This window comes from Blennius ocellaris (assembly GCF_963422515.1).
Source record: "Blennius ocellaris genome assembly, chromosome: 10".
Classification (NCBI taxonomy): domain Eukaryota; kingdom Metazoa; phylum Chordata; class Actinopteri; order Blenniiformes; family Blenniidae; genus Blennius; species Blennius ocellaris.
In genome coordinates, this window is record NC_137659.1 from 16,924,732 (window position 1) to 16,947,061 (window position 22,330).

Genomic DNA, 22,330 nt, shown 5'->3' on the forward strand with positions numbered 1-22,330 from the left:
TATTTCTATATAGTACCTTAAAACAGCTGTGGCTGAAGCCAAAGTGCAATAAAACACTTAAAAGAAAAATATATATATATATATTTATTTATTTATTTTAATGTACTATATATATTTTTTTCTATATATAGGCTTGTAAACTGCTTTATTAAACTTCTATTAATATCATCATAACGTGAACTGTGTTACTTTGAAGGTTGTACTCGGAAGTTCTACAATCGACGCACGTGGCAATTGACGACTGTAGCTCAGTGCGCGTGTGAGTGTGTTTGTGTTGATGAGTGCGCGTGAGTGAATGTATGTGTGTGTGTGTGTGTGTGTGTGTGTTTCCTGCCGCTCGCTGTCCGCTCACACACCGTCCGTCTCGTCAGTGTTGATCGGCTCGCCATGGCGGAAGGACGCAGAGAACAGCCGCCTCATCCTCTCCTCTCCCTGCCACCGGCCAGCAAGCGACCCTGCCTCCGCCCCGCACCGCGAGGTCCCGGTCCGGGGCCCGGCCACGGCAGCGGGCTGCCGGGCTCCCGCCACCGGTCCCCGGAGTCCCTCCTGGACTGCGCCGCGAAGGCAGTCGCGGAGAAGTGGGCCTTCGAGAGAGTGGAGGAGCGCTTCGAGCGGATCCCGGAGCCCGTCCAGCGACGCATCGTGTACTGGTCGTTCCCCCGCAACGAGAAGGAGATATGCATGTACTCTTCGTTTCAGTGCCGTGTGGCGGGCGAGGAGGGTCCGTCCGCGGCCACCGGCGGGACAGCGGGAGCTGGCTCCGGAGCCCCGGCAGCCGGTGGCGGCGGCGGAGGATCATCCGCCGGTACGACGGCTGCCGTGGGGGCACCGGGAGCAGCGGGGACGGGAGACGGACTCCCTTTTCGCCGGGGCATCAGGCTGCTTGAGACCGGTTGTGTGGAAAACGTTTTACAAGTCGGTAAGTGGGATATTTTTCTACTGTGTTTTGGTTTTTTGTTGTTGTTTGTGGGCTTTTGTGGCACAAAACACCGAGTCTCCGCCGCTGCTGGAGCTCTACCACCGGAGGAGGAAGGAAGGAGAAGGAGGAGGAGGAGGAGGAGGAGGAGGAGGGGGGATGATTGATGGAAGTTTTCCCTGCGATCGCGGAAAGTATGCAAAGCGTCTCCTTTCGGCGCATTCACACGCGCACTTGGCCGCGCGTCTGTTTCTCGGCGTCTCGGACTCGAATGGAGACGTTTTTGGGTTTTTTTTAGCCGTCGAGTTTCCCCCCGGACTTTTATTTCGGCCGCCGGTGGAAACGGGAAGCGGCTGCTAGCGTTAGCCGACCGGCTGCTGTTTAAAAATTAAAGGGCTTCTTCCTATTGTGGCTCGTCGCCGCGCGGCGGCCGCGTTCGAGGCACTTTGTGCCATTTGCGTAAACCTTCCGCAAACTCGGTTGTTCATTTATTTATTCGCTTCCCCAACCAGTGTGTGTGTGTGGGGGGGAGCAGCCGTGCCTCGGCTACAATCGGCACTTTCCTCGCTCTCCGGGTCTCCCCGGAGCTGGCTGGAGCCGTCACCCCGGCAGTGAGGGGAGGACGGAGGAGGAGGAGGAGGAGGAGGAGGGCTGACAGACGCGGATACAAAAGGAACCAATGTTATCGCGTCGGGGTTTTTTTTTTTTTTTTTATATTATTTTTGTTTGTGCTGATCACCCCCCCCCCCCCTTTTTCCTCAACTCCACATCGGTTGAGAGTAGCTTAGGCAAGGAACAAAGGCATTTATTTGTGATTAATCCCAACGTTAATCCGAAAAGAAAAAAAAAAATCCCTCCACACAGCTTTTTGTTTATTTGCTGCTGGTCCGAGCGGACAAAGAGCGCAGTCGCCTACCAGCGTGGAAAATCCACGCTTGTGGGAGTATTTATGTTGTTTTTTTTTTTTTCTTTAATGGAAAAGAGAAAAAAAAAAAGTTAACCCGTTATTAGCTGTGATATGACTCTTAAACGTTGCTTTTACTGGCGCGTTCGGCCGCAGCCTCTCAGTTCAAGCTCCCCCTGCAACACAAAAGGTTTCCAGTTGAAATGATCGATAAGCGTCTCGCATTTCCAGCGCTGCAGAGAGGCTGTTTCCAAACAAAGGGCCATTCCGCAAAGCTCCCCATCTCCACTCGTATTTTCTTGAGCTTCTTGTCCTCCTCCTCCACCACCACCTCCTCCTCCTCTTCCTCCTCCCCTCCGGCTCTGCACGGCCACAAAATGAGCTCAGACATCAGGGGAACTGGTGGGATGAAACCGATGGATGGTCTAAAAAAACCAGTCTTTTATGGTCACCGGGAGGATTTTTCTCCGGCCATATGGTGCGAGAGCCACTGGAGCTTGTCAGGGGTTTCATGTTTCTCCAAGGTATCAAGGGGGGGAAGAAAGAAAAAAAAAAAACAACAACTGCAAACTGTGGCTGCTGGGTTTTTTTTTTTTTTAAACACAGTGACATAACACACACAATTGTATCTAATTGCATCTCATAAATGCCCATTGATTCCCACCCCCATGACTAAAGGAAATCCGAGACTTATGAAATATGGACTTGAGATGTGTTGCAGTCTTTGCTTGAGAAGTTTTGAAAGTTTCAAGAGAGGCGATTCGATTGGGAGTCACGCACTAGTATTCGATCGGGGAAATTTGGGGGGGAGGTCTGCTTTCTGACTGCTTCCAAAAGGGTTTTAAAAAAAAAAATGTCCAAAGCACTGTTTGTTCATCGCAATTTAAGTTCAAGGTGCCCGAGGAAGCTGTGAGTGAAGCGGGAGTTTACCACTTCCTGTCAAGCACATGCCTCACTCCCACATATTTGACGCCCACTCAACCTCTGGGCTGAATGTTGAAACGCCGGCGTGTTTTTGGCACTGGCGATGCATTGAAAAGGACGCCGGGCCTGTTTCATAGCACACAATGCCGATTGTTTACGCGTCGGTTCGTGACGAAAGAGGCGTCTCTCCACGGGTTGTGAAATACATTTTTTAAAACAGAAAGCTTACACATGTGAGCAAACGTTTCCGGTCTTACCTGACTCACCTGCAAACGGTTCCCAGTCTTCTCCCCCCCCCCCCCCCCAAGGTCAGTCAAAGCAGGAAGGCGCATGGTTTTGTCTTTTGTGTCAACGAATAATAAGACGGGCTTAAATCGCTGGGTGACATCAAGATAAGACTTGGCTTGCTCTTCACTTTGTTTTTTTCCCCCCAGCCATGGGAACCAGTTAGTGTGAAAGATCTACTGAGTGACTTAATACCAGAAAAAAAAAAAATTTCTTCTTCTTTTTTTCCCTGTCGGGCTTTGTTTAAATAGGCTGGTCGACCAGGCTCTCTCTTACACATCTGAAATAATGCTGCCATTATAGATTGTGTTCCACTGCTTTAAATGGTCTTAAGGCTGCTTTCTCCTGACATGGCATAATGTAATCGGCACTTTAAATGGCGGTAATACTTGTTTTTGGTAAAGTGAGATGGACGTGCCTCTTGAGCACTGTAACAGGAACTTGCTGGGAAATGAATTGTCAACAGACCGGCCGGGGTTAGGGTGAGACCGGTCGGCATGCACGGATCTGGACGAGTCGCGTTGGGTTTTTTTTTTCCCGATTTGGTATTGTGTGGCACTGCAGCCTGGTTTACCGCTACTGGACATGTTATTACAAGATTATCTTATTCATTGTTCAAATTAGAGTCCAAGCTTACATTTACTCAGCCAAGTCTGTTTAGATCTATAACTCAGTATTTGTTGCGTAGAAAACTGGCTATTGGACCGCATCTTTCTCAGGCTGATGTTGGCAGTTGTTGATCGATATGTGGTTCATGTCTGTGTTTAGGATTCCGGGGGGGGGGGGGGGTTCTGAATCAACCGTTTGTCTGGAACCCATGGCAAAGCACACACCAATCGCTTTGCATTGAATTCAGTGGGAAAAAACCCATTACTCCAAGCAGGAAAGGGGGAACACTGCAAACACTGATGTCATCCAACTAGCAGAGCCATCATGAGATATATTATGCATTATTTTGTTATTCCTCAGAGCTATTGCAGGCACAGCAGGAGCTCCTGTTTCTATAAACCCATGCTCGTCTTTTGACTCGTTTTCATCCCGGTTTCTCGGAACTGGTGCCGAGAGCAAGGTTTGGTTGTCGCTGTTGTTTAGTTTTTTGTTTTTTTTCAGGTAATTACTATTGGGATGTGGTGCTTGGGGGGGCGTTATACACTGGACATGACATCTCACTGCTCGCTTCCCTCGAGCTGATCTTTAGTGTTTTTTTTCTGCATAAAGAAACAACCAGGTTAAGCTGGATAAACACGAAATGGAACGAGAGAATTTCCGGGGCGAAATTGATCACTCATGCATTCGTCAGACATTAAAATAAAAAAAAACTAAAAAAAACTAATGAGTGGCCTAGTAAATCCCTCAGCTGCCCTGCCCTGTACCCCATGTGCATTATGACTGAAGGCTTTGTATGGCCTCCTTTTAACGGCACCGCTGACGAATTGAAGGGACGTGAGCTCATCAACAACTCATCGGCCCATGTGCTCATAATAATCTACTCCTTGCTCCAAGTCATAATTAGAATAATCAAAGCAAAGCGTGCTTGTTTTTGTAACCCCCCCCCCCCCAGTCGACCCCTATCCCTCCTCCCTGTTCGTACACTTGCACACACACACACACACACGCCTCCCCAGAAGCCCCCTTGCCAGAGCCTTTATAAAGTCCTCAGAGAGCGGGAGGAAGGGGATATAAGTGGAGGGAGGGAACGCTGGGTTTCTTTAGCTTTGAGTCAAGCTTTGGGATTATTGGGTCATGCTTTGTTACCCAGCTGTAGAAAAACCCCTTGTTCACAGAAAGAAGGGGGGGGGGAGGGGGGGGGGGGGGTGTCTATGTGTTTGTGCACGTCGCTGTCTGTGTGACGTTACGTAAAGCTGTAATGGGTCTCTGACGCCTTTTTTTTTGGGGGGGGGGGGGGGGGGCACCAGTGTGCCTCCCGCAAAGTAAAGCAGGAAGGTTGAACAAGATTACACTCTTCGGGACACTCGGCTTAGGGGCCCGGTGGAAGAGGTTCCCAAAATCTCAAGGAGCGCTTGGAACCTGTAATCAGGTTTTCAAAATCCTTAAGGCAACACATGTTTAGCTCTAGCCGAGCGGTCTCGTTTCTTTTGTTTGTTGTGTTTTTGCCTCAACTCTTAATCACATGCTATCGAATCTTAACTCTGAAAAACGTGGTGTTTTTTTTGTTGTTGTTGTTTGTTTACATATATCCAGCTCACACATTACACCTAAAGAAGTAGTGCGTTTCTTCTTCATGATGGAATTGTGACATTTTCATGCTGGTCAATCAATATTCTTACACAGGCATTGAGTTTCCTTTTGAAATGACTCTCGTGTCCAATAAATGACAGGGGGGGGGGGGGGAACCAAATAATTTTAAGTGAGCTACTTATTATTTGATCATCAATTAATCTGACAGTCATAATCATTTATAGGTGATCAGGACTGCAAATGAAATTACTCCCCGAGTGCCGCAGTTTGAAATCGGTTGGTGTGGGTGGTTGTCCTTTTTCTGGAGATGTCATTTCCTGGCAGAACGGCGGTGGGGGGGGGGGCGTCTTGTTGTGGAAAAGACTGGGTGCCTCTGGTGTAAATCCCTCCTTCGGTATCTCAAGAGCACGTTGCGATTAAAAAAAGCCGGAGCTGGAAGCGGTGAGCTCATCGGCCCCGTTGCTCCTCCCGACCCGTCCCGGGACGCCGTCCGCGGCTCACTTTTCATCTTTCCCTCCGTCCCCCCCCCCATCTCCACCTTTCTCTTGTCTCGGCGTCCTCTCTTCACTGAATCATCAGCCTTTATGCTCCTCCATATGGTTTCCATCATTCCCCCGTCCTTTCATGTCCCCCCCCCCCCCCCCCCCCACCACCCCCCTCTCTGTTTCTGTAACTCGCATCAGCAAAAAAGATGACTCGCACTTTCATCATCGTCTGAACTCCCTCATCGTAAACGGCTGTTAGTCGGCGCTTGCAAAACACAACCTTGTTTTCTTTTTTTTTCTTCTTTTTTTTTTTCCATTTTGCCTCGCTTCGTGCCCCCGCCGTGTCCGCTTGCCGTTCAAGGAAGTCTCGGTGGCTTTGACTGGGGGAAGGTGCAAAGAGTCACTCGTGACTCTGTGGTAAGAGACGGAGGGGTCAGACGGGCGACTGCGACGACACGCCGCCGTGTTTCCACACGGCCTGGATGTGAGCCATGAGTAACCTCACAAGGGGTCGAGGGCGCCGCTTGAACGAGCTGATGGTTTGGTTTTTAATCTCATTGTCAAGCTGTACCCAAAAAGAAACAAAAAAAAAAAAATGTATTTGCTTTAAGTTTAATTTTCAGCTTGCTCTATTCCATTGATACTGTGTTTACACATTTTAATAGTGTTGCATTGCTCCTATTGGTTGTTTCTCCTTCTTGAATTTACATTTACAGCTTCAGTTGTTGATACAAGTTTATAAGAACAAGTAGAAAACTATATGCATTGATTCTGCATTGACGTTTATTGTCGTTCGTGGGTTAGGGTTAGGGTCAGTCGCTGTTCTGTTAAATCTACATTACATGACTGTGCATTGGATTTATGCCTTTTGCACCGATATTGAACTGACGTGTGTCGAGTGTCCGCATACACAACTTTGATTTACGGTCTGCTGGATGTGTTGTCTGCTGACGCCTCGACCGAGCATTTAATAAAATGACCAAACATGTTATTGGTCGGACGTTTCACTCGCTTTGTCTTTTCGCTTTCAACTTTGTGGGTATCTTTTATCTTTTATCTTTTATCTTCCTACAGAAGCATGATTTCAATATGGTGCCATTCTAACTTTGTTTCAAAAGGTGACTTATGAAAAAGTCATTTATATTTAAATGCTCATCATCACTTTCAGTTAAGTAAGTGTTGCATTTTGAAACGTGTAAGTGCTTTAACCTTCGCTACACTGGTAATTGCAGCTCAATGCTGGAACATTAATGTGGAAGAAAAAAAAATTATTTATTTATTTTTTTCCCCCTCCCAGAGTAGATTCCTTCTTGTATATCTATTTAACTATGTAATGTCACCGTATTCTCAGCTCGAACCTCAGTTACTTAGCCCTCAGACCGGTATCTATACAGCGGGAGGGTTTGTTCTTTAGCCCTTCCCCAGAGTGCAAAGCGGACAGACAATTTTTAACCGGTGTGATTAATTCCGCGGCAAAATCGCTAAAACGAGTGGCCGGCGAAAGACGGGGTCATTAGGAAGACGCTCTGCCGTTGCACTCGTCAAAGGTGGCGGCACCTGTGTGCACGCGCACAAGGCCTGGTGCTGTCACATCGCTTATTTCTTATGAAGACATTAAAAGCCAAACAGAAGAGGAATAAGCAAAGTGCTTAATTCGCCGTGTCTTGTGTCTCAATGTTGCCGCTAAGTGCTCTCCACTTGTCAGTTAAACAGTTGGGCCGGTGCCACAATCTTTCATTTTCGGAGTTTTTGCCTTTGTTTAAACACTCGCTTTTGATGTGTTTTTTGTTTTTGTTTTTGTTTTTTTAGAGTCAAGCCTCTCATGCATGTGATTTATCGCCATATCAAAACCGGCGAGCAGGAGCTTAGAAATGATCCGAGTTTGAGGGAGTTTTTTTTAAAAGGTCAGACATCTGCAGTTTTTTTGGCTATTTTTTTTTTTTCTTCCTCTTCTTTTTTCGGTTAATGCAATAACACTTCAGCAAAAATCCACAAACTGGAGCCCCTCGCATAACCTTGATTTATAAGAATGCCTGACTAAAAGCTTTTTTTTTTTTCCCCTTTAAAATCAGTTGGAAAGGAACATTTGTCAGCTGTTTAAGGGCTCGGTGCGATTGTGCATTTATTGTCAGTCGCCATTTCAACACTCTCTTGTGGAAGATGTACTGGGCAGTGCACATTTCTCTTAAAGGTGGACTGAAGAAGGCTGCAGGCTGAGAAACGTCCCTCGTCAAACCTTTTTTTTTGATATCATCTGTGCACCCTCGATGTGGTTTCCTGCGACTCGCTTCCTGGTTCTTCTTGCGTCTCCACAGTTTGAAGAAGTAAAAAGGAGGCGGGGTTCGGAGGCGCTGGCGTGTTTTCAACAGAAACTGAAGTGTTTATTGGATTATTGAAGACTGTTTGAAGCGCCTTCTCTGCTCCTCTTTTGCACTGTAAGGTCAATTTTAGCGACTTGTTGAGCCGCCGGCAAAGGGCGGCCACTTTCTGCCGCAATTTGTCCAGGTGTGCAACAGTGACGGCGAAGGAAGTGCTTGAAAGACGTGCTCATTTTTTTTGTCGTTTCTCTTGTGGACAACTGAAAGCAACAACAACAATGTCTTTGAGGGGGGGAAAAAAACCATGTTATAAGGAATTTGAACACTGTCTCATCTCTTGTTTGCTTTCAGTTTCAACGGCTTATCACTTATATGATCACCGAGCCAAGAGTTATTACTATGCACAAACACTATAGAAGTCTCTTTTGTTTATGTGTTTTAAAGCTTCAGTACTAATTTTGACTCATAAATCAGGAGGGGCGGGGGACACAAAGATTTTTCGAATACCTTGCATGTTCCTAATAGTTTTGTTACTTTATTAAATTAGAACTTCGCTAATTTATTTGAGGGGGGAAAAAAATCGGCTTTAATGTTTACTTCAAAGGCAGACGGCCTATAAAATCCCCAAGTGCAACAACTCTGCATGATTCATGTCCCCTTTCGTGGTTTCTACTTGGTTTAGTTTTTTTGTTTTTTTTGAGCGCCGCCGTTTCTTCCTTGATGTGCCTTTTGGTTTCAACCTGGCCTCAGGTGATCCAGCCACGTTTGTGTGTGCGATTTCCCGTTTTCCACTCCGGCTCTATGTGCAGAAGCAAGCAAAAAAATGGCATTCTTTGCCTTTGGTATTGTTTGCTGAGCTCGGTTCCTTAACAGCAGCTCCTTTTTTTTTTGTCTTCCCCCACCTTGCAGTTGTATAACAGTACAACACGTTGTATGAAGGCTATGTGTGTATCTGAAATAAAACACAAAGCAAACACAGTTTTTTTTTTTACAACCCCCGTCCTGTTCCCGTACCGGCCTATCTCATGTGCCCTTGTGCTTTTTTCCCCTCCTGCGCCACCTTTTAGTGCTTTTACTTTGGTAGGTAGGTGTGCAATTATCAGCCGGGATCAATGGTGGCCTTGTCCTTTTAGCTCTTGAAGCTGACAGCGTGCTGTGGTCAGTTATTGCGCTGTTCCACACCTGTCTTTTATTGGCTTTCTGTACGTGCACGAGTGCGCGTTTACTGTGGCCGTTGTACCCATTTGGCTCCCGTTCCGCGTCTCGGAGAGAAGCCGGTGCTCGACAGCAGAAGGCCGCGACGATTGGGTCTTCGTTTGGTTGTAATTGGAGCCATTCGAAATGCAAAGCAGAGCCCCCAAAAGTCCAATCCCGTCTTCACGATGGTGTCTTCTCTATCATACCTCTTCATGTCAAGCAATCTCTTAACTCTTCCCACGTGAGAGCAAATGACGCATTTCCATAAAAATGAAAGCGCTGCCTGTGGCGCGAAACATGGCAGGAGGGGAAATCCAGGATGACTTAAGTGTGTGTGTGTGTGTGTGTGGGGGGGGGGGGGTGGAGCCTGTCATATTGTGTAAAATAATGTCAAATATCTCAAGTTCGTACTCTTTGAGGATTCTTTAGATGAAGTCATTTTTTTTTTACTGGAACATGCGCCGACGTCAGCCCCCCTGCGGTCATCATGTGAGAGAAGTTAAGGCCTCGGTTGCTTTGTGAATAGAAAACTGTTACCCCACATTAAAACGGTGTTTCCTTGCATTGAACTGAAATCTATTTTCCTCCCTTCTTCTTCCTCTTTTTTTTTTTAAACATTGCGAGGGTGAAAGGCGGCTTTATTGTCTTCATATGTGTCCTGCTATTGATTACTTGATGGTTGGATAGAAGTCAGTGGAGTAGAACACTCATTCAAGGTGCGTTGAGTGTCTCTGTTCTCTCTCTCTCTCTCTCTCCCACTTGCATCCGGGGCAGGGAACGTCTGAGGAAGGCCTCGCTTCTTGAAAGGACGTTTTAGTGGTTCTCCACATGCAAAAGCCCGGCGACGTTGGTGAGCTTTTCAGACGGGAGTCAAACTAATCTGTGGAATATGTAAACATCGGGCAGCGATGCCAAAAAAAAAGGGTTTTCACAAACAAAGCTAAACGATGAGAACGTTTGTGCCACTGATTTCCGTAAGTTAATAAGAAGCTTCGTGTTTAGCGTCCACATCTGAGAGCGATATCGGATCTTCTCATCTCGCCCTCGGCTCAGGAATGTACCATGTCAGGGGAAAAAAAAAAAAAACAGAAGTGTTTATTACAGAGTGAGTATTATCTTTGGTTCCCGTCTGTCTGTCTGCAAAAAGAGCAGGTATTGAAAATATCAGGGGGGGAGGGGCGGGGTTGCTTTTACATAAAATTTGATTATATTTGACCTTTTCCATTGCGTCCGAAGCCGAGGACACTTCAAACTTTGATTTGTGTGGCGGGCCACTTTATTTGCACAGCATAAATATGAAATGCATGTCAACAGCTGGAAAGGAACTCTCTTTTGAGTAATGTGATTAGGGAATCGGCCGCCTTTTGAACCCAGTGCTTCTAATCAAAATTCCTCTTCTTTTTTTTTTTTTTTCCTTTTTCCTCCTTTTTCCTGCTCACATAATGCCTCACTTTACATGAGTCGTCCTGACCGCTTCTTGATCTCTATGCTAATGCTTTCCATCTTTCCCTTTTGAATGCAGTAAATTTGGTGCTTTATTGTGCTGCCCATCTCCACTTGGAATGGACAGTCGTAGATCATAGATTTCAGACGCTGATAGTTATTGGCCTTTTTTCTCTCTCCCTCCCTCCCTCTCTCTCTCTCTCGATCTCTCCTTTTGAATACACACATGGTTGTGTATTACAGTGAGTGCCTGTATACTATGAGCTTTTCCAATCTCGGCAGCACTCAAAGCCCTTCGCAACAATTACTGCCAGCAAGACAGACGAGGACCCATAGGAGCCTGTTGTGCGTGAGACATCCATTACAGTTGGATTAGAAACTATTTCCATACATTTGGCTGACTTTGATCTTGGGAAATGGGAGTCAACAACCATGCTGGATATCGTTTCTTTTTTTTTTTTTTTCTTCCCCCCCTTTCTCTTTTCGTGCTTTTGCTGCTTATTGTTGCTGTGAACCCGCACATGTAATCCTTCTCTCCATCGCGCCATTATGTTCCCGTCAGATGAAAAAAAATTTTTTTCTCCCTGCGTACTGTATTTAACAGTTAATCTGTAATTTATCAGCACTGACCTCTCCTCACAGTTTTAGCTTTCCTGATCATGAAGGTTTTGTCTGGCTCCAGTAACGCCCGGCTTTTCATCGTTCTCTTTTTCTCCACAATTCTCTACCCCCCCCTCCAAATGTGTGGATAAGGTTTTAAATGAAGCACTTAGCACTGAAACTACGAATAATTATATCACTTGGAGACCAAGTTGCCTATTATGGTGATTCAGACTGTCAGTGTGCATTAGCAAATGGGCCCGGGCCTCCTGTGTGGCTGAGTTATTCAGAGTCTTTCAACGTGTGAATCTGAAACGTGGCCTGCACACCGCTTTTTTTTTTTTTTTTTACACCCACCCACAAGGTCCACACACCACTAAACCACTCCCAGTTTCCTTTGTGGGGGAAGCCATGTGGACGGGTGTCCTCAGAAACCTGTCCAAAGCTGTGAGGATATAATATTCAGAAATGTTATGATACGGTAATATCCAGGTTGAAATGGTCCAACCACGTCTGCAAATATACAAGTGTGTTTTACTGCATGTGTTTAGTTTGACCTGATATTAATAACATTTAAGCTAAAGTCACATGCCAGTTGGGGCGATATTCACATTATTTTCCCTTTTATTTATTTTTTTTACTCTTTGAGGGTCTAAAACCCTTTTTTTAAAGACACATCTCACAGAGCTATATGACTCTGTTTTTAGTCTCCACCAGTTACTGCCTTTCCGTTTTTGATGAATCTTGGAAAAACAATACAAGATAAACATAATGCATCCTGGGGTATTGCGTTTAGAATGTTCTCTCCGATAGATTAACCGATATTGAAACGTGCACGTCATCTATCGTATGGCTCACTCTTTCTACATACAAGCACATCTTGAAGTTGTTATAACACAAAAGATTGTGTTGCAAAAGGATCCCGCATTAGTCAATCCTACAATAATAATATAACCTCACTGTCGACTTGAAGCGAAACCCCAAAGCCAACTCTCTAAAAATGACTTATCTCTCAATCTGTTGTAAGTTAGCTTGTTCTGTTCTCACTGTATTTTTTATTTATGGAATTATTACTGTTGTTAGTATTATTATTATTATTATTATTATTATTATTATTGTTGTTGTTTGTATATATATATATATATATATATATATACACACACGTGTGTGTGTGTGTGTGTATGTACATAGTATGTATATTGGTATGTGTATATACAAAGGTAAAAATAAAAACAAAAAACAAATGGATCCTGCATTACAATTGCTGAATACAGAACAGTAACAAAGCTTTGCTCAAGAAAAAAAAAAGAAAGAAATCCCCTGCAGCTTTCAGAGTCGTACCCTTGATTAAGTATTTTGTCTTCCTCCAGATGAAAAAAAAAAAAAAAAAAGGTTTAGTTTACTCTGAGCCAGCTGTCAATACAGGAGTGTGCTTCACATCAGTCCCTTCATCACAGAGCCTGCGAGGAGATGTTTATTTTGCACGTACCTCTTCAGCTTTCCTCTTAATATAACTGACCCGTCTGTTCTGTGAGAGGCTGTTGGATCATATTGCTTTATCGATGGCCTCTCACGCCATAAACAAGCCGCGCCAGCTCACGGGCCCCGCGAACGGATACATAATCCCATCAGACTGGAGCGTGGAAGACAGAAGATGCGTTGTCAGCACTTGTTAACTGAACGCTGCATTCAAATGAATCACCCCAATTTAACTTTTTTCCCCCCCGACTTTGTTCTGCCGGATTTGTCACAGTACCTCTCACTCTTTTCCTGCCTATACACTCGCCTCCCTCCTCTCTTCCTCTCCCTGCCTGCTAATAACAGCACTCTGTGTGGGTTTCTTTGGTGGAAGGGCTGCTATGGCCCATTAGGCTGCCGTCTCATCGACAAATGAATGGTGAGATGACTGCAGAGAGGAGGAGGAGGAGGAGGAGGAAAGATGTGGGCGGAGGCAGAGGAGGACAGGAGGTGAGGAAGAAAAGGGGCAGGGATGGGTGAGAAAACAGATGAAGGCTGGAGGGGAGGAGGGAAGGAGGGCGTGAAGGAAGGAGAAATGGAGGGGAAGAGGGGAGGTGTGAAGCAAGGAAGAAGCGACAGGAGGGAGGAAGAGGAGAGCCGAAAGGCAAATGTAAGAAGTACACAAGCAACCTGTCACCTCTGGCTCTTTCCCTTCCCCCTACACACACACACACACACACACACACACACACACACACACACACACACACACACACACACACACACACACACACACACACACACACACACACACACACACACACACACACAGAGTCACCAAAAGCCAACGGAGAGGGAGGGACCTCATTAGGCTCTCAGCAGTCCATCACACACACACACACACACGCACGCACACACACACACACACACACACACACACCCACACACACAGAGGGAGAGAGCGGTAGAGAGACTACAGAGCTCTGTGGCAGGGGGATGGGGTGACCTGAGAAAAGGAGAGCGCACAGGGAGAAATGAAATTGAATTGATAGGAGCAGTCAAGTGCAGCAACACACACACACACACGCACGCACGCACGCACGCACGCACGCACGCACGCACGCACGCACGCACGCACGCGCGCGCGCTTCTCTCCATGCAACATGATTAATGTGGTCAGCAGCCGTGAGGATCAGTCTGGTCGAGACCTCTCACCTTCTTTCTCCCTCTCTCTCTCTCTCTCTCTCTCTCTCTCTCTCTCACACACACACACACAATGCCCTCTCCTGCCTCTTCTATTCACACACCCTCTTCACCCCAACTCGCCGTCTCTCCCCTCACACCCAAACAAAGATGGAGGAGACAGGCCAGACGCGGCGTCCAGTGTAAGCAGACAGCAGAAGCTCCCATGCAGTGCGACTGTAAAGGTTTATCTGCTCCAAACAAGGCTCAGGGTTGACGGGGGGATTTTCATCAGCATTCACGTTAAAGCTTCTCACGGTTGTCTGGGCTTGTTTCACCGTAATCACCGAATTGAATCAGCTAAGAATTGAGCCAGACTTTCAATTCCTCTTAAAGAAAAGACTTGTTTTGAAACGACTAAGACCATTTTGAAAAAATGTTTTGTTAAAAAGCCATGTCGGTGAAAAACATTGATCAGAAATCATTCATCTGATTGAGCTCATTCATAAATGACAAAAACAGAAAATTGCTTTATTTATCGCCTTTTTATTCAAAATGTTTTGTTTTTTTTTGCTCCAATGGTACTTGAATATGAGCAATATTTATACTCTTGCAGCACCATTGAAAAATGTATTAAATGTTTAAAGAAATCTTACCTTGTATTCAAGTCTTGCATAAATTATTTCCTGGCAAACCTGGCAAACGCATTCAGCAAAAGGTACAGTTTAATTGTTTAGTCATCATTTATTCACATTAATATATATATGCACCAGAAGTAGGAAATTGCAAACTAATTAATTTTTCACCTACTGTGAGCTGATGGTGCGTTCCACTTGTCCAGTGACGAACTTGGAAATCCCTCGCTGTGATGCTTCAGTCCCCCCCCCCCCCTTACACCATAGCAAAAGTGCACAATCACACGCAGACCGACAACATTGCAGCTCCTAACAGCTCTAAATACATTTTTACAAATGACATAATGAACAAATGGATCCTGGGTAAAAATAAAAAAAAACCCTGACTCTTGCTAATGCAGCCGCTTTGAGACATTACCTTTGTTAAGATGGCCTCAAGACGTTTGAACCCAGACCACTTAAACTGTCAGTGCAGATGAGCCCAGTAAACTGTCCATCACTGGGAGTGCATAAAAGGTTACTAAATGTCCACTTTAAGGCTGTAAGTTATTTCCATTTTCCTCGCTCTGTGTGTGTGTGTGTGTTTGTGTGTGTGTGTGTGTGTGTGTGCAGAGGTGGGTGTGTCGGTGAACACAGGCTGTCTAGTAGTAGTGTCATGGTGTAACAGGATTAGTTGCCTTCTTGACTGCCTTACATCACATCGCTATTGTTGTGTGTGTGTGTGTGTGTGTGTGTGTGTGTGTGTGTGTGTGTGTGTGTGTGTGTGTGTGTGTGTGTGTGTGTGTGTGTGTGTGTGTGTGTGTGTGTGTGTGTGTGTGTGTGTGTGTGTGTGTGTGTGTGTGTGTGTGTGTACACGCACTGTAGAGCGTGTCTCTGGGGAACTTGTCTGACTTGTAAAACTTAGTGGTTCAACTGTGTACCTATTTAATGTCTTTGTGCCTGCGAAGAGTGCTCTTTTATTACCGTAGGCAGTTGTTTAACATGCCACTTTTTTCTTTTTTTTTCGGGGGGGGGGGGGGTATGTTTACTGTAAAGCATGCAAATTTAAAATTGTGTTTTTACTTTATACCTTTTGTCATTCCACTGGCTAATCCTTGGTTTCGCTTTGTGCATCGACCTTGATGGAACCACTGAATCCAAGAAAGGAGCCAATCTTAAACACCTCCTCCCCTCTGCCTTCCCTTTCTTTCACTCTTTCTCTCTCCCCCCCACACACACACAGAGCACAATGTGTATATTACTGTCTTTTTTGATTTTAAAGTCTAATTTTCACCTAGTTAAATTTTGCCTCACAAAAGAGCATGTCGCATGCTAAGCACTTTTTTTTTCTGCCACAACAGCAGAATTGGTGTGTGTGTGTGTGTGTGTGTGTGTGTGTGTGTGTGTGTGTGTGTGTGTGTGTGTGTGTGTGTGTGTGTGTGTGTGTGTGTGTGTGTGTGTGTGTGTGTGTGTGTGTGTGTGTGTGTGTGTGTGTGTGTGTGCGTGTGCGTGCGTGCGTGCGTGTGTGTGTTCAAAGTGTTGTGTTATCAGTGGGATGAAACACCAACGCCTTAACAATGGGATTAAAGCTGCGTTTATGAAAGAAGCAATTAAATGGTATCTTATCTCATCTGCTCCTAACACCAAAAAGCACTTTCATAAGTTTTTCCCCTCGTTCCTCTTGTGTGGAGGCATCTGCAAGTTCCACACACACACACATTTCTCATTGGTGAACGGTTCAACTGCCCTTTCATTTGTTTGGCTTTTCAAGCTTGTCAGTGTTTTCTCATGTGTTTTTCTCACTTTATGGAATGTCATTAGGGCATTTTCCAATTTTTTTTAGGTATTCCAATGTATAGTCTGTTGCTCATATTTTGATTAAAGGTCACTGCTTTGCTGCCCGTAACTCTTAATCTGATCAAGTTTGGACATGTCATGGGGAAATGAGATTGTCGGTTCATGCCTGTGAAATACCAGCACCAAGCGCTTAAGTTTTTAACTTTAAATTTTCCGTGTCTTACTTATTTAATTGAGTGAACATTGCTGCGTTGGAATTAAACAGAACTTACAGATTCTGTTGGAATGGTGGACTCCGACCAGCTCTGGACGTAACGTTCAGAGAATAATATGAGTCAAAACATTTAGGAGGTTTATGATTCCGTTTACGTCGCTAAACATTGTTTTCTGCCACCGTGTCCCGCAGGGTCGTATCTGTTTTACGGCCGTGTGATTTTTGAGGTAACAAATGAGCTTTTACAACGGGCATTATGCATCTATTATCACCTCCAATTAATGGACAATGCTCCTGACCCTGTCCTCTGTCACCTCCTCTCCTCCCCTGCGAGGGGGAGGGGGAGGTGGGGGGGGAGGGAGGAGGGGTGAAAAAAAGGTGCTAAGAGGATGTATTCAGAGCTATTACCTTTAATCATCTTTCATCTCTTCATCCTGAGCGGCAGGCTGGAGAAGAAGACGGATGAGAGAAAAGCAAAGAGTTGTAACGGTGGTGGTGGAGGTGGTGGTGGTGGTGGAGGTGGGGAGGGGGGGGGGCAGCTTGATTGAAGAGCATTTGTCAGGATGATTCTGTCTGATTGGAGTCTCGGCCTCCTCTCGTGGCCGCGGCGAGAAGTGGAGCCGCTAGTTAGCCTGGACTTGGCCCTCTTTGTCCTCCGCCAGCCTGCTCTCATCACTTTGGCTGCCATCCGCCCGTTGAAGACTTTGAGCGCGACACGTTAAGGAGGCGGGACGGATGAAGGCCGGGTGCGCTGGTTGGTTTTTGTGGAATTTGCTCCGCCATCCCGCAGCGAGCGCTGACGTCCCGCAAACTCTTGCTTGCAACGTGTCGGGGACAAGATCCCGTCTTCCCCAAGTGCAATTTGGCCAATTTCATAAAGTATAAATTTAAACCGTGTCCCGGAGAGAACTTTCCATCTACCTGATTGTGACGACCGAGCTCACAGATGGACAAGCTGCTTCCAGCAGTTGATTGCAGGCTGTTTTCAGTACAAGACCTTCTGCAGTTTGAGCGTCTCCCTGAGCCATCGTGCCTATCAGATTTCACTCCCCTGACCTTGCAGGTTCACAGCTGATGAGCTTTTGGTGATAGAAATAATAAAAAAAAAAAAAAAAAAAAAAACTCGAGTCCCACTATTTTTATGACTATTTGAAGTTCATCTTTAGTTTTAGTTTGTGGTTTTGGGGGGGTGGAATTACTTTGTAAAGTCCTTCATCCTTTAAACACAGAGAGCCTGTCTCCTTTGTTGATCATAATCTGTTTTTTGATTCAATATTCTTTTTATTTCTTCCCCCATTTTAGTCTGAAAACGACATGCTGGGAAGCGAGAGCTCACACTGAACCAAAAACAATGATTCAAAAGAAACTCTCCGTCGGGCTGCAGAACTACAGTGCTGAGTGATAACTCTCCCCGTGCTCACGACCGTCAGCAAGCCCTTTAGTGCCACATTCAATCACTCGGTCTGTTCTAAATACAGAAATGTTTCTGTCTGCAAGTGTAATTAATTTCCCGACAAACCACCCCCCCCACAAAAAAAAAAAAAAAACAAGACAACTAGTTTTACTTTACCAAAAGCTACACAAGTGACCTTAATGTGAAAATGTCATACATATCCCCTCAGCCATTCCTCACAAACGTAACGTGTGCCGTAGCGGCTCTGGGTACGGCAGGCAGGCGTTCCCTTGGTTTTCGGGGTCATGGGACAGATAACGGCAGAGGAGAGGCCCCGCAGTAACAGATGCCTGTTCACATTCATGACTATTAACTGCTTCCCCTTGTGGCTGGCCGCGCAATCCGCATGTCATACGCCCAGTCACCGCACACACACACACACACACACACACACACACACACACACACACACACACACACACACGCACGCGCGTAAACATGCTACATTGTGGATCTGAAACGCTCTCAATTCCGTGCCCCTTGGAAACTAAAGGGACGGTGTTTAACCACACATACTCCCGTGTTGTGCATACACTAAGCGGCCCTGGCCCACGTCCCTCGGGGGCGTTCCCATGCTATTTAACCATTGCTTTTGTTGCGAAGGCCGAAAGCAAAGCTTGGCACACCTTTTAACTTTACAAAGAGCATTTCATTGGGAGCCAGTGGTTATTAAGTCCTGGGGGCAGTTTGTGTGTGTCTCATGGTGGGAAAACCAAAAATGCACAGATCAGAAAATCCTCAATTGTTTTACTGCCGCTCTTTTCAATAAAAAAATTTTTTTTTCCCTCCCCCTCTCCACTTTACTTTGCAAAGCAACTGAAAGTAAATCAGGTCAAAGGGTTCTTTGCTTGTGGCCTTTGCTGGGCCGAGCTCATCCCCCTCAAAGCTACGGTTTTGCTTTTTTTTGCCCGCGGAATAAAAGGGAATCAACAAATAGAAATGAAAGTAGCTCACTGTGGTGGTTTGAAAATAGGTTGCTGTGCATGCTTAGTTAGGAGGACCTGTGGTAGTCTGACTCGGTGTATTAAGTCCCTGAGGTGAAACCAAGCACTGGTTTTTACTGTGTTGCCAGGTGACTGATTCAGCTTGGCTCAGTAGACAGCGGCACAAGGGTAGCTGACTGGCGAGCAGAAAGCTGAGGAATGCTTTTGATATAAAATACCACAAAGCCAGGGAAGAGTCATTTTCCCAAAAGCCAAGAAAGGCCACGCCGGGCCTGCTAGAACCAGCTATAAATGCTCCTGGCACTCAAGGAAAAACCTGTTACTTTATTATTATTGGGAGCAACGTTTCTTATGGCGAAGGTGCATCAGAAACGCAATCTATTGAAACGCAGGTGCTGGAAAAACAGCAGTTTAAATATTGTAGGTCTGAGTATGTGTTTATCGTACAGTTACACGCTCATAAATAGGCTTGTGCAACACATTGGTTTAACATAACAAAATATGCTCGGGTGTTTACTTGCATATCTGTAATCATATTTGTACCTAATATGTAAAATGACCTGAACAATAGGTCATTTTAGGTTTTTACCTTATATTGGAAAAGAAGCAAGTAATAAATGCTCTTTACCAAATTGACCCAATCAACTTCTACAATAATTCTTCAGCTTTATTTCACAACTGATGTAGATATTTTGAATATTACCAACAAAGACGTGGATAATTCTCAGCATTAATCATCAGATTTTTGGACTCTGAATTTTCAATGCTAACTAAGACAAATGACCTGAAAAATAGAGGCTCAATTCACAGCAATGAGATGTTCTCCAGCTCCATGGAGCCCTTGGTGTGTTCCACCGAGCTGTTTTGCCAAATTGAAACTTGAGTGAGTCCCAGGATGCATCCTGCAGCTTCACTGGCTGACCAAACTTTGATAAACCTACAGTATGCTGCCTGGTCAGCACCAAGCCGAGACAAACCAATTAACGACTCGCCTGTTGAACATTTATCAGCTTAAGAGCTTGTCTCGCGGTGACCAAAACCAAGAAAAACAAAAGGCTTTAGTTCGACACCAACATCGTAGCGACTGAACGATGGGGTGGGGCGGCGTTACTGTAATGTTTATGGATCCAAGCAACTAATTTCACATGTCCAAGTTGCACGGTCGATGATCCCCACATATAACATCCAAGAAAACAGCAGGTTCTTCATGGTGACTTTAGCAGTACAGGAGCCATCCGTTACCTCGTGGTTGACCTGGATCGCGTTTTTGTACCTTGAAACCACAAGAATACCTTTTTTTGTGACTATTGAAATGGCAAAACTTGCAACCTTCACATACAAATTCTCCTCAGATTGATGAGTGTATTATAATAGACACTCGTACATTCTTTCCTTTCTTTTGGCCCATTTTTGTCTTTGTCGTCACCTCCAACTCTTCTCCCTGCTGTATTGTGCTTTGGCTGTCTACTAACTTAAGGGGGAGTTCCCCCATTCGTCTGTGTCTGATCCCTCCGGTCCTCACACTGAAATGACCTCTTCTTTTGTCACACATTGTGTGTGTGTGTGTGTGTGTGTGTGTGTGTATAAAGACAGGCTACTGTGACATTTCTTTCTGTTGAGTTCAAAGCCACGAGAGGGAGTGTTTATGACACTGGAAAGCAACTATAAGATCTCAATGTCTCAATCTGTCACTTTTCTCAACTGAACACGTCCACGGTGAACCAGCCTCACCCCGAAGCTTGAAAATCTAGAGCGCGTCTTTGTCGCCCATTCTTGTGCGACTGCACTGTATGGGGTTTCATTCCCAGCTAATGATCACCACACTGACTTCTTATTATAGTTTAAAAAGAAAAAGATAATACAATACTGAGAGATATTTGAGATGCAAACAGGGCTAGTTTTACACACACTCACACACACACACACACACACACACACACACACACACACACACACACACACACACACACACACACACACACACACACACACACACACACACACACACACACACACACACACACACACACACACACACACGCGTGCTCTCAGGTTCTCACACACACACACACTCAGTAAAACAGCACACAGTATGTAGTCTCAGCACTGATCAAACGTTTTTTTTTTTCTTTTCCCCCCCTGTGGGTTTAAAGTGAGACCAGCCTGGCTTTTGTGTCAAAGGAAAAGTATTTCCATTTACACTGAAGTAGATTTGATGTGTTGTGCGTTCACGAGCTGTGCACGAACACACACTGAAATCTGGTCAGTTGGTGTGTGTGTGTGCGTGTGTGTATGTGTGGAGACGTGCGTGCATCTGCTTTGATTGTTCTACAAGAAAGGGAGGGGAAAGAAATCCAGCCTATCATCAAGTCCTTCTTTAATATCTGCAGTGCTAGCCGAGGGCTTAGTCGCACTATCCTCATCATCTTTTTACCGGCTTTGATTCTTCTGACTTAACAGTTAATGTGACTGATAGTCCTGGAGGGTATTTGCCCTAACCAGCCTATCCCTTGTACGTTTGAACACTGAGCCGTGATCTTCGTCTACCAGCGCGCACGTGTTCACATGTGGGTTTTTTTTTTTTTTCTCTGTATAACTATGCGAGTGTGCTTACATTGGCGACGGCGCCAAAACGAAGCCACACGGGCGCTTCGTTTGTTGTGATTCAGGCATTGATTGTGAGTTTTAGCCTCCCCCCTACCACTTAACCCCCCCCCCCCCACACCCAAAAAAAAAAATCAAAGCAGTCATTCGGGCCTTGAGTTGCCAACAAAGGGACGTTGAAAAGAGTGTGTCCAGTAAAACTCCACAGGGTCCTTCACGAGACTGGGTGTGTTGCGACCGAGACAAAATTGCTGATCTTTTCTTTTAAGAGCGAGGCACCACGTCAGTGTGGCGTTTGCAGCTTGAAGTGCCGAACGTTGACCCCGGCGTCGGCCCGCGCACAGCCAGAAGTGAGCGAGGGTTCGGTTGCATCAGGCCCTCTTTTGCTCGATCTCGCTTCTTTCATGTGAAGTCAGCGTGGCGACCTCTTCCTCCAACTTGCAGTTTTTGCCCTAAATGAGCTGATGAAAGAATGAAACCAAAGCAGAATTCTGAACTGAATACAAAAATACACACGGGGAACTCTTTGCTCTGGAACGCACATTCCTCCGCGGAGTTTGCGCTCTGCAAGCGTTCCGTAATATCCACTGGGAGTCTGAAAAGATGAAACTTTAATGGCCCCTGTGGGGAAAGTGGGTCTGATCACAGATTTACCCGACACATCACCCTACATTATTCTGCATTTAGCGCTTACTCGAGGCTTTTATCCAGAGAGACCTATAACAGTGTGTCGGGTTTGTCACTGACAGGCAAAGTATTCATTCAGCTCCGGTGTGGTCTTAAATTCGTTTGA

General features: G+C 45.5%; 1 protein-coding gene across 1 annotated transcript in view; it reads left to right on the top strand.

Moving 5' to 3' along the window:
* Positions 1–357: 357 nt before the first annotated feature.
* zswim5 (zinc finger, SWIM-type containing 5) overlaps positions 358–22,330 on the top strand; it is a gene marked incomplete at its 3' end in the record, with an annotated part of 56,546 nt that continues 34,573 nt past the window's right edge. The window contains exon 1 of the mRNA XM_080503792.1: positions 358–919. Within this exon, the coding sequence (XP_080359918.1) occupies positions 388–919 (532 nt within the window). The 5' untranslated portion in view covers positions 358–387. The remainder of the gene's footprint in view (positions 920–22,330) is intronic.